At 35.1% G+C, this 13,188-nt stretch overlaps 1 protein-coding gene across 1 annotated transcript; it reads left to right on the forward strand.

Annotated features, from left to right (window-relative positions):
* Positions 1-766: 766 nt before the first annotated feature.
* On the forward strand, positions 767-2,257 carry LOC107657618 (TYRO protein tyrosine kinase-binding protein-like). Its single transcript, XM_016445773.1, has 5 exons — positions 767-965; positions 1,522-1,545; positions 1,652-1,810; positions 1,890-1,954; positions 2,089-2,257. Exons 1-5 carry the CDS (start codon positions 920-922, stop codon positions 2,143-2,145), a joined length of 351 nt encoding a protein of 116 aa, XP_016301259.1. The 5' UTR covers positions 767-919; the 3' UTR covers positions 2,146-2,257.
* Positions 2,258-13,188: the final 10,931 nt, after the last annotated feature.

A 13,188-nucleotide genomic window follows, 5' to 3' on the forward strand; every position in this document is an offset into this window, starting at 1 on the left:
CCATTGATATGTATTTACAATCTACAAATTATTTTAAATACACTCAATGCATAAATATAAACATCACAAACACTTTTTTGCATTTTTTAAGTTATGTAACTATGCAGGATAATCTTTAAAAAGCTCATGTGCTTTAAGGTACTGTAAGGCAAAGGTCATTTATCTGTCGGACTGAGATTTAGGAAATAACCTAACAGTACCTCATCAATTTGTCCATCTACTAAACAAGGCAGGTCTTCAGGTGAAACTGAACTACACACTCCTGTATCACTGATGTAAAAACCAACATCCTTTTTTTATATAAAAAGATATTGTAAGTGGAACAGGATATAAGTTTTGCTTTGTACCTGTTTGGGGTTATCAGATACTGGCTTTAGTAGTCACATCCTGTGCTGTGAGGCTTTTAACCGCATTAACACCCAGGTCCCTCTCACTAGCCTCTTGCTCACATATCTAACTTACTGAGAAGTGAAACTATACATTTACTAAGAAGGACATACGAAAACGCATATATTTTCAGCTGCATGTAATGTAAATGAACTGTATGCTCACTGTATGATTTAGTTTTCAATTTAATTTTGTACTTTAAACCTAGAAGTATTTTAACACTAACAGGATAAAATGTAAAGAAATTAAATCCTGAGCTAGGTTAAGTGTGTGTGGGTGAGAGAGCGAGGGATAGCACATCAGCACGTGTAGCTCCTCCCCAGTAGCCTTTGGTTCTATTTTGATGGATGGTGATAAGTCATCAGCACATACTCTGTGATTTTTCACACACAGGCAATTTCCATATCATTCAGTCTCATATTCAAGGTGTTTTAGCTCACGGGCAGTAAAGACTTCTTGTGCTCTTTTAAAGAGACCTCAAGTCAAGGCTTCACCAACCCTGAGCAATTCTCTCCCAAAACCTGTACTCATTATGAGAAGGATTCTATACCTAATGGTCCCCATGAATGGACTACTCGGTGAGTGCATTTTGCAAACTTTCACATACTCATAAGGTTTTAAGTTGAAATGAACTTCAACATCATTTATATATATTTTCTTCACAAATTAAATGAAACACAGATTTTGGCATCATTTTCAGCACAACAATCAACAAGATGATAGATGGTGGTAATTCAATAACTATGTAGAGAAAGCATAACAAGATTTAATTTTTTTAAGTTACACAGTATTATATACTTTATTGTATATTCTACATTAAATATGTATATATTATGTACGTATTTTGTATAATGTCTGTAATAGTATATCATGAATTGATTTTTATTTCTGGAAAAACCTGCCAAGGATTCCAGCCAATATAAATATAAATATAAAGCTGTATAGGTTTAATGGGGTTGTGAAAAACGGAATTACAGAATTATTTGTGTATGTGTTTTGTTTGTGGATTTATATGAACTCATTGATTAATGCAAGAAATCAAGAGGAAATGGCATTTTCAGTTCTGTTAATTGCCTTGAGGACACGCTATTATAAAAATTTATCTCCCTTCTCTTCTGTTCTCACTTTCATCAGCTGGCTTTGTTGAGGGGAATCAAGGTAATTCCTCCATAGATATCTGAAATTCAGTTGTTGATTTTTTATTTTTTTTTCCTTGTTTTGGCATATTACAATGAATGTGCCAATGTGTTTTTCTGATTCTCAGACTGCACTTCATGTTACCAGCTGGACATCGGAGTGGCTATTGGAATCATCACTTGTGACATCATCCTCACACTCTTCATTGCTCTCTCAGTCTATTGTTTCATTTCCCATCAGAAAAGAAGAGGCAGTTTACATACACATGCCAGATGCTGTGGGTCAGGTATGTCTGTTTGTAAGAAAGATCAATACAGAATTACAGCTGTTCCAGTCAAAATGACAACATTTTTCTGATGTTTAAGGTAAAGCAAAAACTCACCAGCCATCAATGAGGCCAAAGACGATTGAAATGGAATCACCTTATCAGGTAAAATGAGCAATTTCAGCTATGTTTAATGTACCACAAAAGTTTTTTTTTTTAATCTACAAAACTAAAAATAAAGTAGTATTTATAGTAAATGCAACATATTTGTGAGATTTGTTTTCATAATGATTTGACAGGAACTTTATGGAGTCCAATCAGACATATACAGTGATCTTCAGCAGTATCGGAAATGAGGTGACCATGTGAAATGTAATGTTAATCGTGGGTCGTGTGAAAACCTAAGAATATTTGGAGGTTGCATACGTTTCTAAACTGCCTGTCACAAATATGTATTTGGTATAAATAAGCTACAATAATTAATTTATACAAAATTCCTTATAGTTTGAATCCATGTGATTGGTCATGTGGCGTATATGCAAACCATGAATATAAATATATTTTCATAGTTTGTGGAAAGGAAATGATCTTCAAGAATTTGTAGTTTTTATTATCACTGTAACAATTGTTTCCATCTGTAATAGTTTTATTTATTCAAAACCTTTGTAATGGAATTAGATCAGAATATAATTCCCTTGCTCTTTATGTAGAAATAAATGTTTTATTTTGATTGTGTGGTCTTATCTGGATAATTTCTTTGCCTACTTTTATAGACAGCCGGTGGATGATGGATGAAGCCACACTCAAACAAGCACTGTTTTTATTTTCTTTCCCCAAGTGGCTACGGAAGTAGATGCAGTGTAGCGGGCCTGTTTAGAAATCGCATGACCACAGTGAATCAGTTAGACAAAACGGAAAGACTTTGTTTTCTTATGTCCTGACTTTTAAGTCCAGAGTCTTACATTCTGAATGCTATACTTTCTATGTTCTTATGGGCATTTCACTATTGCTGATTTATTGCTCTGTGTACGTAAGTCAAGTGTGATAGTATTAAAACAAAGAATATAAAGGAAATGAAACTGAATGGTGCATGACTTTTGGCTTTGCACAGAGAGCAATTTAAATTTCGCTCAGCTTGAGTGTGACCACTTCCAACGTCCACAAGAGTGCACTATTATCTCAGTGTGCTACATAGCCTATGTCACATTTAGCCTACTGTAAACTCTCTCAGATCTGTCATTCATGTTTTATGTTGAGGCTTAATTCAGTGCAGCTTACAGTAATGATGATGCATGATTGATCTAGGCCTAACAGAATCAATATATCGCTTGTTGTTACACTAATTGACGTTTTAGTGAATATTCCGAGAAACCTACGTACCAATATTTATTTCAAATGGGTCTCAAACTAACATCCAAGGCTGTCGAAATTTAAGTGGAGATTTAAGACATGAGCCGTCAGACTGTTTATCAAACAATGAAAATGATAGTTCTCCCCAGCATAAACAACTTAAATCATGCTTTGACATAATTAGTCTCGCGTGGCCAGACCTTTTGACTGACGGCAGAACGCTATGACATTATATGCCAAAACAGAGCTCGAACGAACTGTGATGACAGCTTTGTGTTGAGTTTCAAGCAGCCTTATTAATAACAGATAAGAAATGTTGATTAACAGTTTTTGTATAACAGTTTTAGATAGCCTATTACAAACTGTTGCTCCAACATGACAGTGCTTAACTGAAATAGAAAACTGATGGTAAAGAAAGACGTTTATACTAATTCCCGCCATCCCGTTCCTTACGTCAATGTCAACGAAATTCGGAACGCAAGCATGCACGAAACTACATACTGTAGCAAGACGCGCCATTGTTTACATACATGTGGAGTGTTTTGGGCCTAATGGTAAGTATTTTCTACATCTTAACTCAACTGTATGTGTGTTAGTCATTCAGCACAGTTTTTTTCTTCCACATGGCTGGTATTCTCCCTCTCAGTTCTGCTGGATGTAGGAAAAGGCAAATACAAACTAAACTTTGAATTTAGGATTATTTCTACAATTACAGTTTGAAATCAGTGGCATGTATCAGTGCACATTTCATGATTCTGTCTTAAAGCTAGGCTATTTGTTTGCGGGACACATGGACAAACAAAGAGAGCGTTCAGATGAAACTAGGTTAGGCTAATCTTTTAATAATCTCACATCAGGGTTTTTAATAGGACTTCAAACACTTTCTTTTGCTTCCTGTGCACTATTTGCCCAAAGCCTGGTATAATTGAGCTACTCAGAAAGAAACAGCAGGAACATATTCAGTGAAAGAAACCAATTATTTTCTGAATTTGGACTGGTTTGTTTGTTGAAGTTTTGTCCCTATACTTGACTGTTTATGTGATTTTGATTCGCATTCGAGTGTGCAGTGTTAATATGTATCCCTGCTTTTCTCACTTCATGGTCCCTTACTATTTGAAATATGTGGAGTAATGAACTTTTCGTCTTCATCTACCAAGTTTATGCTGTTGGTATGCGCTGGGCAGGACAAATAAGAGGAGGAACAAGAGGAGTCTGGCATCTATCCTGACCTTGGCAGCCAGTTATCAGCTTCAGGCTTATAGTTTGATAATTTATCAGACTATCAAAATACATACCTTAACTTAACACCACAAGCACAACAAATGGAGTTTCAGTCTCACAGGCCATCTTTAATGCTTTTTTCAGAACCAGAGAATGTGGCTTAGGATAGCAGTAGTGTATGTGGTCTTAGAGTAAAGTAGACTTACTCTGAATGCTTGTTCTGGTGAATTGTTATGAGGTATTAATGTGGATGTTAGAATTATAATCCATGACTTGAAATGGTCCAGGAATGGAAGAGATATCCATATAACATAAAGCAATCAGGTTTTTAAATTGTTTTTCTATACATTATATTAATTTTAAACTATACACTCGCTTTAAATACTGTACTAACCCAAACCCACACTCTAACCCTTAGAAAAAACGTTGCTTATTTTTTCAGAAATAAATGTATTTTACTCATATATCAGTTTCCCCAAATTAGCATTTTGTCAAGTTTAGCTCACCTTCGGGGACAGTCTTGTGCTAAAGGTGTAGATACATTTGGCGTAAGTAAGGTTTTTTTTTTTTTAAGAATTGATACTTTTTTTTTTTTTTTTTGCAAGGACACTTTAAATTGATTAAAAAAAAAGTAACAGTAAAAACATTTATAGTGTTATAATGTTAGAATTAATGTTGTTCTTTTGAACTTTCTATTAATCAAAGAATACTGAAATAAAGTATCACAGTTTCCCAAAAAATATTGAGCAGCATAACAGTTTTCAACATTGATGATAATAATAAATGTTTCTTGAGCACCAAATCAGCATATCAGAATGATTTCTGAAGCATCATGTGACACTGAAGACTGGAATAATGATGCTGAAAATTCAGCTTTGCCACCACAGGAATAAATTACAGTTTATATTAAACTAGAAAGTTATTTTAAATTGTATTAAAGGGATAGTTCACCCAAAAATTAAAATTCTGTCATTAATTACTCACCCTCATGTCGTTCCAAACCCGTAAGACCTTCGTTCATCTTCGGAACACAAATTAAGATATTTTTGGTGGAATCTGAGAGCTGTCTGACCCTGCATAGACAGCAACGCAACTGAAATGTTCCCAAGTCCAGAAAAGTAGCAAGGAGATCTGTAAAATAATCCATGTGACATCAGTGGTTCTACCGCAATTATACGAAGCTACGAGAATACTTTTTGTGCGCAAAAGAAAAAAAAAACGACTTTATTCAACAATTTGTCTCCACCGCATCACCCTGGTGCCATTTTGGAGAATATCAGCTGGACGTAAACAACGTATGCTGTTCTGTGTCAGCTTCTGGACTTGGGAACATTTCAGTTGCGTTGCTGTCTATGCAGGGTCAGACAGCTTTCAGATTCCATCAAAAATATCTTAATTTGTGTTCCGAAGATGAACGAAGGTATTACGGGTTTGAAACGACATGAGGGTGAGTAATTAATGACAGAATTTTCATTGTTGGGTGAACTAACCCTTTAATATTTCATAATATTACTGTTTTTACTGTATTTGATTAAATAAATGCAGCATTGGTGAGCATAAGAAACTTTCAATGACATAAAACATTTTACAGATTGTAATGTATATTAGTCAAGACATCTCATAAATGCAATGTATTTATATAATAATTTAATTACTTTACTATACCTTCTACCTAAACCTAACCTTCAGAGTAACCCGTTGACATTATTGGACTTAAAATGAACTACAATTTGGCTGATTTATAAGACTTTAAGATAGTGGGGGCCACCTTAATTTACCTTACAAGTCAGCTTTCAACATATCCCACTGTACTAGTGAAGACATTTTTACGTATTTAATATAGCCAATATACACACACAGTCTCTCTTTTTCCTTCTTGCAACTGGCTGAAATTATGGAATTTCTGTGACCTTTCACTGAGCACACAAGCCTTACTTAGGTTAGAAAATTTAACCGTTGTGAATCCCTCCCTGCATAACCCAACAGTGTTGATACTGAACTGCTATTAATTCTCCATTTTTTTTCATGAAGTTGTAGTTAAAATGAATAGCTTCCTGACACTGATCACTATGTCATCCACCATAACACATATTTTTCTGAAACTATGTTGCATTGGTAAACATGATGTAACCATTTCAGCCGCATGATTCGTGTTCACTGTGGACGTGTGATAAGAGCGTCTGCAATTTAGTAACGTGTACAGTTGGAGTTCTGTAAACCTGTGAGGTCTAGTCACATGCATGTTATTCATAAGAACTCTTATTGTGCAACTGTTTGAAACACAAAGTTATGAAAAATGATCTGATCGTGTCAGGCTGAGTGAATGCGGTGCTTCTGCCTTGTTATCTTCCTGCCCTCCTCATTGCTACAGTATGAGGCCTGATCGGTGCTGGGAGATTGGGTGCCCTGTCAAATCAAACAAACTCTCTCTGTGTTAGCGCTCGGGTGGTTGGTGTTGAAAAAAAACGCCGCCATGCTGATGGGAGAGGATTCGCATGAACCAACACCAGCAAGAAGTGCTAATTCATCTTCATTGCTTTGCCGATGAAGGACAAAACCATTTTGTGTCATTCTGAAAGCTGCATTCAATTTATTTTTTACATGAAATCATTTGCAATAAGTAAGATTTTCTTTAAAACCTTTTATTTGGCAAGGATGCTTTCAAATGATCAAAGGTGACAGTAAAGTTTTCTTTCTTGCTTTCTTTTTTCTTTTTTTGCTACAAAAATCTATTTCGAATAAACAGTTTTTTTCTGTTCATCAAAGAATGTTGAAAAGGTTAAATGTGAAAAGATGTGATTGTGAAATTTTCTTTTTACAGTTTACACAAAAATAATATATGTATATGAAAACAGCAACACTGATAATGATATGAAATGTTTCTTGAGCACCAAATCAGCATATTAGAATGATTTCTGTGGGATCATGTGAAACTGAAGACTGGACTAATGGCTGCTGAAAATTCAGCTTTGCCATCAACCGATAAATTACATTTTGAAATATATTAAAATAGAAAATAGTTTGAAACTACAATAATATTTAGCAATTTTAGTGCTTTTACTGGATTTTAGATCAAATAATTGGTGAGCATGAGACTTTTCTTAAAAACATAAAAAAAAAAATAAAATCTTAGTGACCCCAAACTTTTGAGTGTTAGTGTATATTACACTAATACATTATATGTCCTATTGAAACGGGAAGTTGGTACATATTGATAATCTCTCTCTCCCTCTTTTTTTAAATAGCCATTGGGGAGGGTCATTCTTAATCTAAAAAGCATTTGATTGGACAAAAATCTGTGTAGTGCAGGATGAGTCATCAATATATCATTTAGTATAGTACACCTTTTAGTATAGTACACTTGCATTTAAGTGCCTTCAAATATACTTATCAAAATGTTTTTTTTCCCCGAAATTTATTTTTTTGGGCTCTTCTTCTTCTTTTTTAATTAAATTTTGTATTTTATTAATATACAAATTTGATATATGCACACACACACATCATAAAATATTCCATTATATATAGAGAGAGAGACAGAGAGAAAGGAAGAGTTCTCTTGGTATAATTCTAATCATTACAATTTTTATTTGCATTACAATTACATAGAAAGATGAGAGGAGCCAGAAGCAGGATTCTCCTTGGCAAGTTTCAGAACATGTGGTCAAGTGAAATAGTTCACTCTATCAAAGTTTCTGACCCACTTATGATTTTCCGGAGCCAGTGCTGGGAAATAGATTGGATCATTTGATTCTGACTTGCCCTGGTAATTTTCTGCCTATGTAAGTGTGTGTATTTGTGGAGAGCACTACATTGTTCAGTGGCAGTGAGTAAAGGAGTGTTGTGTGACTAAAGTGCCAGTCAGAGTGAGCTGGGTGAATACGTGTCACATTGATGATCTTTGGTCTGAAAAAAGTCAGTAACAGGGTCATCCTCTTATCTTATCAGAACACTGGAGCTTTGCAAACTGACAGGGCCTAAGGGGCATATTCAAAGTGGTCTCTCATTTTCCTGTTTCTCTTTTATTGTTGTTTAAAGCATCATGCGACGTTAGGACTTGTGAATCTCCAAAATCAGTACATATTTGTACTTTTTTATGATGCAGTTTATGAGAAAAAGCACAAATGCATTGCCCTTATCCTGTGTTTTTTTTTTTTTTTTTGCTGTATACTATTTGAACTGAGGTTCTTCAGCACACTGGATGGAGCACCCAGCAATCCTTTATATTAGAGGGTATTAAGAGCTAGTCATAATGAGCGTCATTCACCCCCTCTGTTGCTCTGCATCATGGGGGCACATCAATGGCTCACCAGTGCCTGGCTACAAATCAGCCAGACAAGAAGCACAGGGAGCTGAACGGGTGGCTGTGCTCTGGCAAATATGGGATTAGAGAAGATTCAGGATATGACACAAAAGGGAAGGATGAGTGTCAGATGCAGTGGAAAAAAAGCAATGGATGGATTTAAAACTTCATCTGATGCTTGTGCAGCAGGCCGTGATATTATGTCATGAATGAATAGCTGAGGTTTTGTCATGACTCAGCATGGTGTCAATCCTAGAAATATGGCTGCCTTCATGTTCCTTCTTCAAGTCTTAGACCTGTGTTGTATTTTTATAAGTTAAAGTTAAAGCATTCGTAGAACACATTATTAAAAAGTTTTGGCCTCGACTTTATAAGCACTCCAGATGCACTATGGCAGAATGTTCTTGAGAGAGTGGTTTTGACTGGTACGATGCAATAGCCTGAAGTGTTCTTCAGCCAAGGAAATCCTGGAAGCTGTACTGCTCTTCTGATATGATGTTTCCTGGAACAGAATGTTCTGCTCGCTGGAATAAAGGAGGAGCCTTGGTTCTGTTCATTACAAATAATGAAATCAGTGTCTTCAGGTAATAGATCTGTTTGTTTTTTTAATGATGAAATGATGATATGTTTCTTAGGGAGTTGACCTGATTAATGACTGCCTTTCACTATCCATTTTTCATGTGGGCCTGTACAGCTTGTACAGTATTAAATGCTCACTTAAACATGTAAACATTTCAACTATGTAAATAACATTAAGATAAATCAATACAAAGGCTCATTACATATTTAAAAATCCCATTTCTTTTACGTAAGGCTTAATGGCACGACCTCTTCTGTGTCCCACTGTCCCTGAGTTTTCCTGTCTATTCCCAACAACTGCCTAAAGAATTCTCACAAGGATACGAGGAAGGGTGTTGTACTTCCTCTTGTTCCTCTTATTGTACACAACCTAAGCAGGTAAAAGTCAAACTATCCCCATTTGTACTGAGGCAAAAGACCACTTTGTAAACCATGTGAACCAAAACCTGAAGGTCAGATTTTATTTATTTATTTATTTTTATTTCTCCTAAAAGTCAAGCCTGCTTTGTCTAAGTTTTAGTTAATAGACTTCAGACCTATTCTTGATACATTTCTTTCCATCATACCATCTCTCATAATTCCTTACCAGTGTCAAACGGCTAAGTACGAATAGTTCTTTCCGTTTCCCTCTTCCTTTACCATGCTACTGAATGTATAAAGATTTTTAATCTGTCTTTTACTTTTGGGAGAGAGTTCTGATTGCTGTTGGGAGTGTAATGATCCCATGTAATTAGTCTCACAATAAATTGCAATAACACGCTGCACAGCTGGGAGATGTAGCCTTGTTGCACTGGAATGATCTCCTTCCCTGGAAATGAAATACTTATTTAGACCTAAGAGTGACTGCTGTTTTAACATTTGCTGGGAAATATTACCATCATGTGAAACTGAAATTTCTTAAGTTACTGACCACCACAACAAGCATCATGTTAAATCCAAATGATTGATTCACATTCAAATTGCATACAAATTTTACTGAAATAATAGAATCTTACTAATAGTGTCTAAATGGTTAGGATAATAATAGATATCCTAACCACTGGTCCATTGTTGTGCAGTGCTGCATTTTATTAATTTGCATTTCGGGAAAAGAGACCCAGCCCAAGATTATTTCCAAGAAAAATGCCATTTGCATTAGTTGCTAGCCCAGCAAATTTTATTTATACTGCTGTGCACACCTGCTTGTGTGTGTGTGTTACACACACACACACATTTGTTGTGTTTTGAATTTCATACAACTGGTCATTGCACGGTTTTAATAGTGTATTAATTCTAAATAAAATTCTTAGTGCAGGATTATAGCTATTTTAGTCAGGTGAACCTGAAGGACACCTGTCATATACCAGCTGCAAACAAGAGAGTTCAAACCCTCATCAGTAATGGAATTATAGATGGCATAAAATCATCAGGACAATACAGCTTATTATTCCTCTTCATTAGCCTTTTTTCCATGAAAGGGGCATTTAACCAAATTAGCATAATGTTATTGAAATGGATCTTTTTATTTTATACGGCAATTTAAATTCACATTATCCATTTGAACTTCAGAGGATGAGCAGCAAATTAAAATGGGATCAGTATGAAGGGAATTGATAGTTATCAAATCAAAGAGCTGTAAATAATTGTACTTTATGTGGTTTTAAGTATCTCCACTTATCACATTTGAGAGGAGATCTTAATACCAGCGCTGTTTAGATCTTTTTTTTTTCAACAATGAAACTTTTATTTGACATGTCCTTAATACTAATTTATACAGCAATGCCGTTGTTGTACTATAAAAATGAAATATTTGATGATCATATTTGCCTTTTGCTATAGCAGGTTAGAAGAGGAGCAGCAGGTCAGTGAATGGATAGCTCTCATTTTCGTTCCCTGGCATTCAGGCATGTTTTACTATCACCAGAACTTCTAATGTAAACAGTCTCAACGTTTCCACTGAAGTGAGGGGTGGTATGAGAGTCAGAGCCACAGTCTGACTAACCCAACAAGCCCTGGCAAAGAGAAAGGATTAAAAAGATTTAGGCTTGTTCTGACAGCTAAATGCAAATGTAACTTACTACTAAATATAATAAATATAAATGGTACTAAATTAAAGAACATGATGGCCAAAGAACATTTATACCAAACATTTTATCTGAAAGAAATAGTTCACCCACCTAAAATTTCCTGAAAATGTACTTGCCCTTAGGCCATCCTAGATGTAGACAAGTTTGTTTCTTCATTGGAATAGATTTGGAAAAATTTCAACCGTCATAGTAAACCACAAACCATAAGTCCATAAACCATAATAATGCTTCACAATCTAGAGAAAAGAGAAGTGAATCCCCTTTTGTCCTCTCATATCAAACCAACATATTTGTTTAAAACTGTTTTTGCTTGTAAACGTTTGTTGATCTGTGAATATTTCTGTCCTGATTCAGGCTAAATTATGTTTTCAATAGTGAAAGCAATATTATGTATAGAGGACTCATATTTTAGCTAGAAACAATGTTTTGAAGTTTAATAGTGGATTTGTATATTACAAACTCAATTTTTTTTTGTTTCACTGTAGTCGTGGATTAATTGTGGATTATTGTGATGTTTTTATCAGCTGTTTGGGCTCATTCTGACGGTACCCATTCACTTCAGAGGATCCATTGTTGAGCAAGTGATATAATGCTACATGTCTCCAAATCTGTTCCAGTGAAGAAACAAACTCATCATCTTGGCCTGAGGGTGAGTACATTTTCAGCAAACTTTCATTTTTGGGTGAATGATTTCTTGAAGTAATGTCAGCTCAGTCTGAAGGGGTAATCAGTTGTACAATATCATTTCACATCCTGTTCTTGCCTTGTGCAGAAAACCTCTCCCTATTGAACAGGAAGGGCAGTTTGTTTACATGTTGTCTAAGTATTTCCGTCATAGTCCATAAAATCTTTGCACACAAGACAGCAGTGTGTCCCAATGCTGTGTTTGATATACTGTAAAGCAAAGGACAGCTTTATGTGGCAAAAAGGATTTGGGGATGAATGTCAATCATTGGTAGCTGCAAATACTCTTTTAAAATAGCTATTTTTTAGTTGAGTTTCTTGGTGTGACCTGTGGGGGATCTCTTAAAGGCATTTTTGTGCCGGTGAGTTACACGTAAAGTAATAACTGATTAAGATCACAGCTTAATTATTTGTCTAAACCAGCAACATTATTTGATTAACACTGGCTTAAATTAAGCTTAAATCTGAGTGCAATCAGCCGGTATCTTAAATTAGATGAAAAATTAGTTTAAATTGAGACTTAAATCTAATTAAGACTTGTTTCAAACACTTAAAAAAGCAGCTGTTATCTTTTCAGAGCAGTCAACTTCTCCAGCAAATCTGTACAAATCCTCTCTTCTTTTGGCCTTCTTTAGGCAACATTATCTCACAGATACCAACGGGGGGATCTCAAGTCTGGTATCATGAAACAAAACACACATCAGAAACTCAGAGACCACATTTTCTCTCTTGCTATGGCCCATTTTCTCCCTATTGAACAGATTTATATTAAATCCCTAAAGGGGCAGAACAAAAACAACACAAAAGGCAAATATATGCTTTATGAACATAAAAATCAGAAAAGAGATTATAAAAATTATTAGTTTCAGCTTAGTCAAAACTTAATGGTCAGTCTTCAGATTTCTCATACTAACTCTCCTAGTACAATGCTGTCTATGACTTTATTATGTGGCATCATTCAAAAAGATATAAGTAAAATATAATCATGAACATCAGGGAAAACAAAATATACTTATATATACTTGTGTATATAAAGAAATTACTTAAGCAATTTCATTAATATTCATAAATGAATGTTTACTTTTTCCCTTAGGGGTGTTTTTCTTCATGAAATGTTTGGATGTGCATGAAATAAATATGATGGAATCAGGAGTCAGCTCCAGACAGAAAAAGCTCAATCACTACCAACAGACTGGAAA

This window comes from Sinocyclocheilus anshuiensis, unplaced genomic scaffold, assembly GCF_001515605.1.
Source record: "Sinocyclocheilus anshuiensis isolate Anshui unplaced genomic scaffold, SAMN03320099.WGS_v1.1 scaffold43, whole genome shotgun sequence".
Taxonomy (NCBI): domain Eukaryota; kingdom Metazoa; phylum Chordata; class Actinopteri; order Cypriniformes; family Cyprinidae; genus Sinocyclocheilus; species Sinocyclocheilus anshuiensis.

Excerpts from the sequence above, each read along its gene's own strand:
- LOC107657618 (XM_016445773.1), top strand. The coding sequence starts at position 920 with ATGAGAAGGATTCTATACCTAATGGTCCCCATGAATGGACTACTCG. Across the intron at positions 1,546-1,651 it reads CTTTGTTGAGGGGAATCAAG|ACTGCACTTCATGTTACCAG; the intron begins GTAATTCCTCCA and ends TCTGATTCTCAG. Across the intron at positions 1,811-1,889 it reads TGCCAGATGCTGTGGGTCAG|GTAAAGCAAAAACTCACCAG; the intron begins GTATGTCTGTTT and ends CTGATGTTTAAG.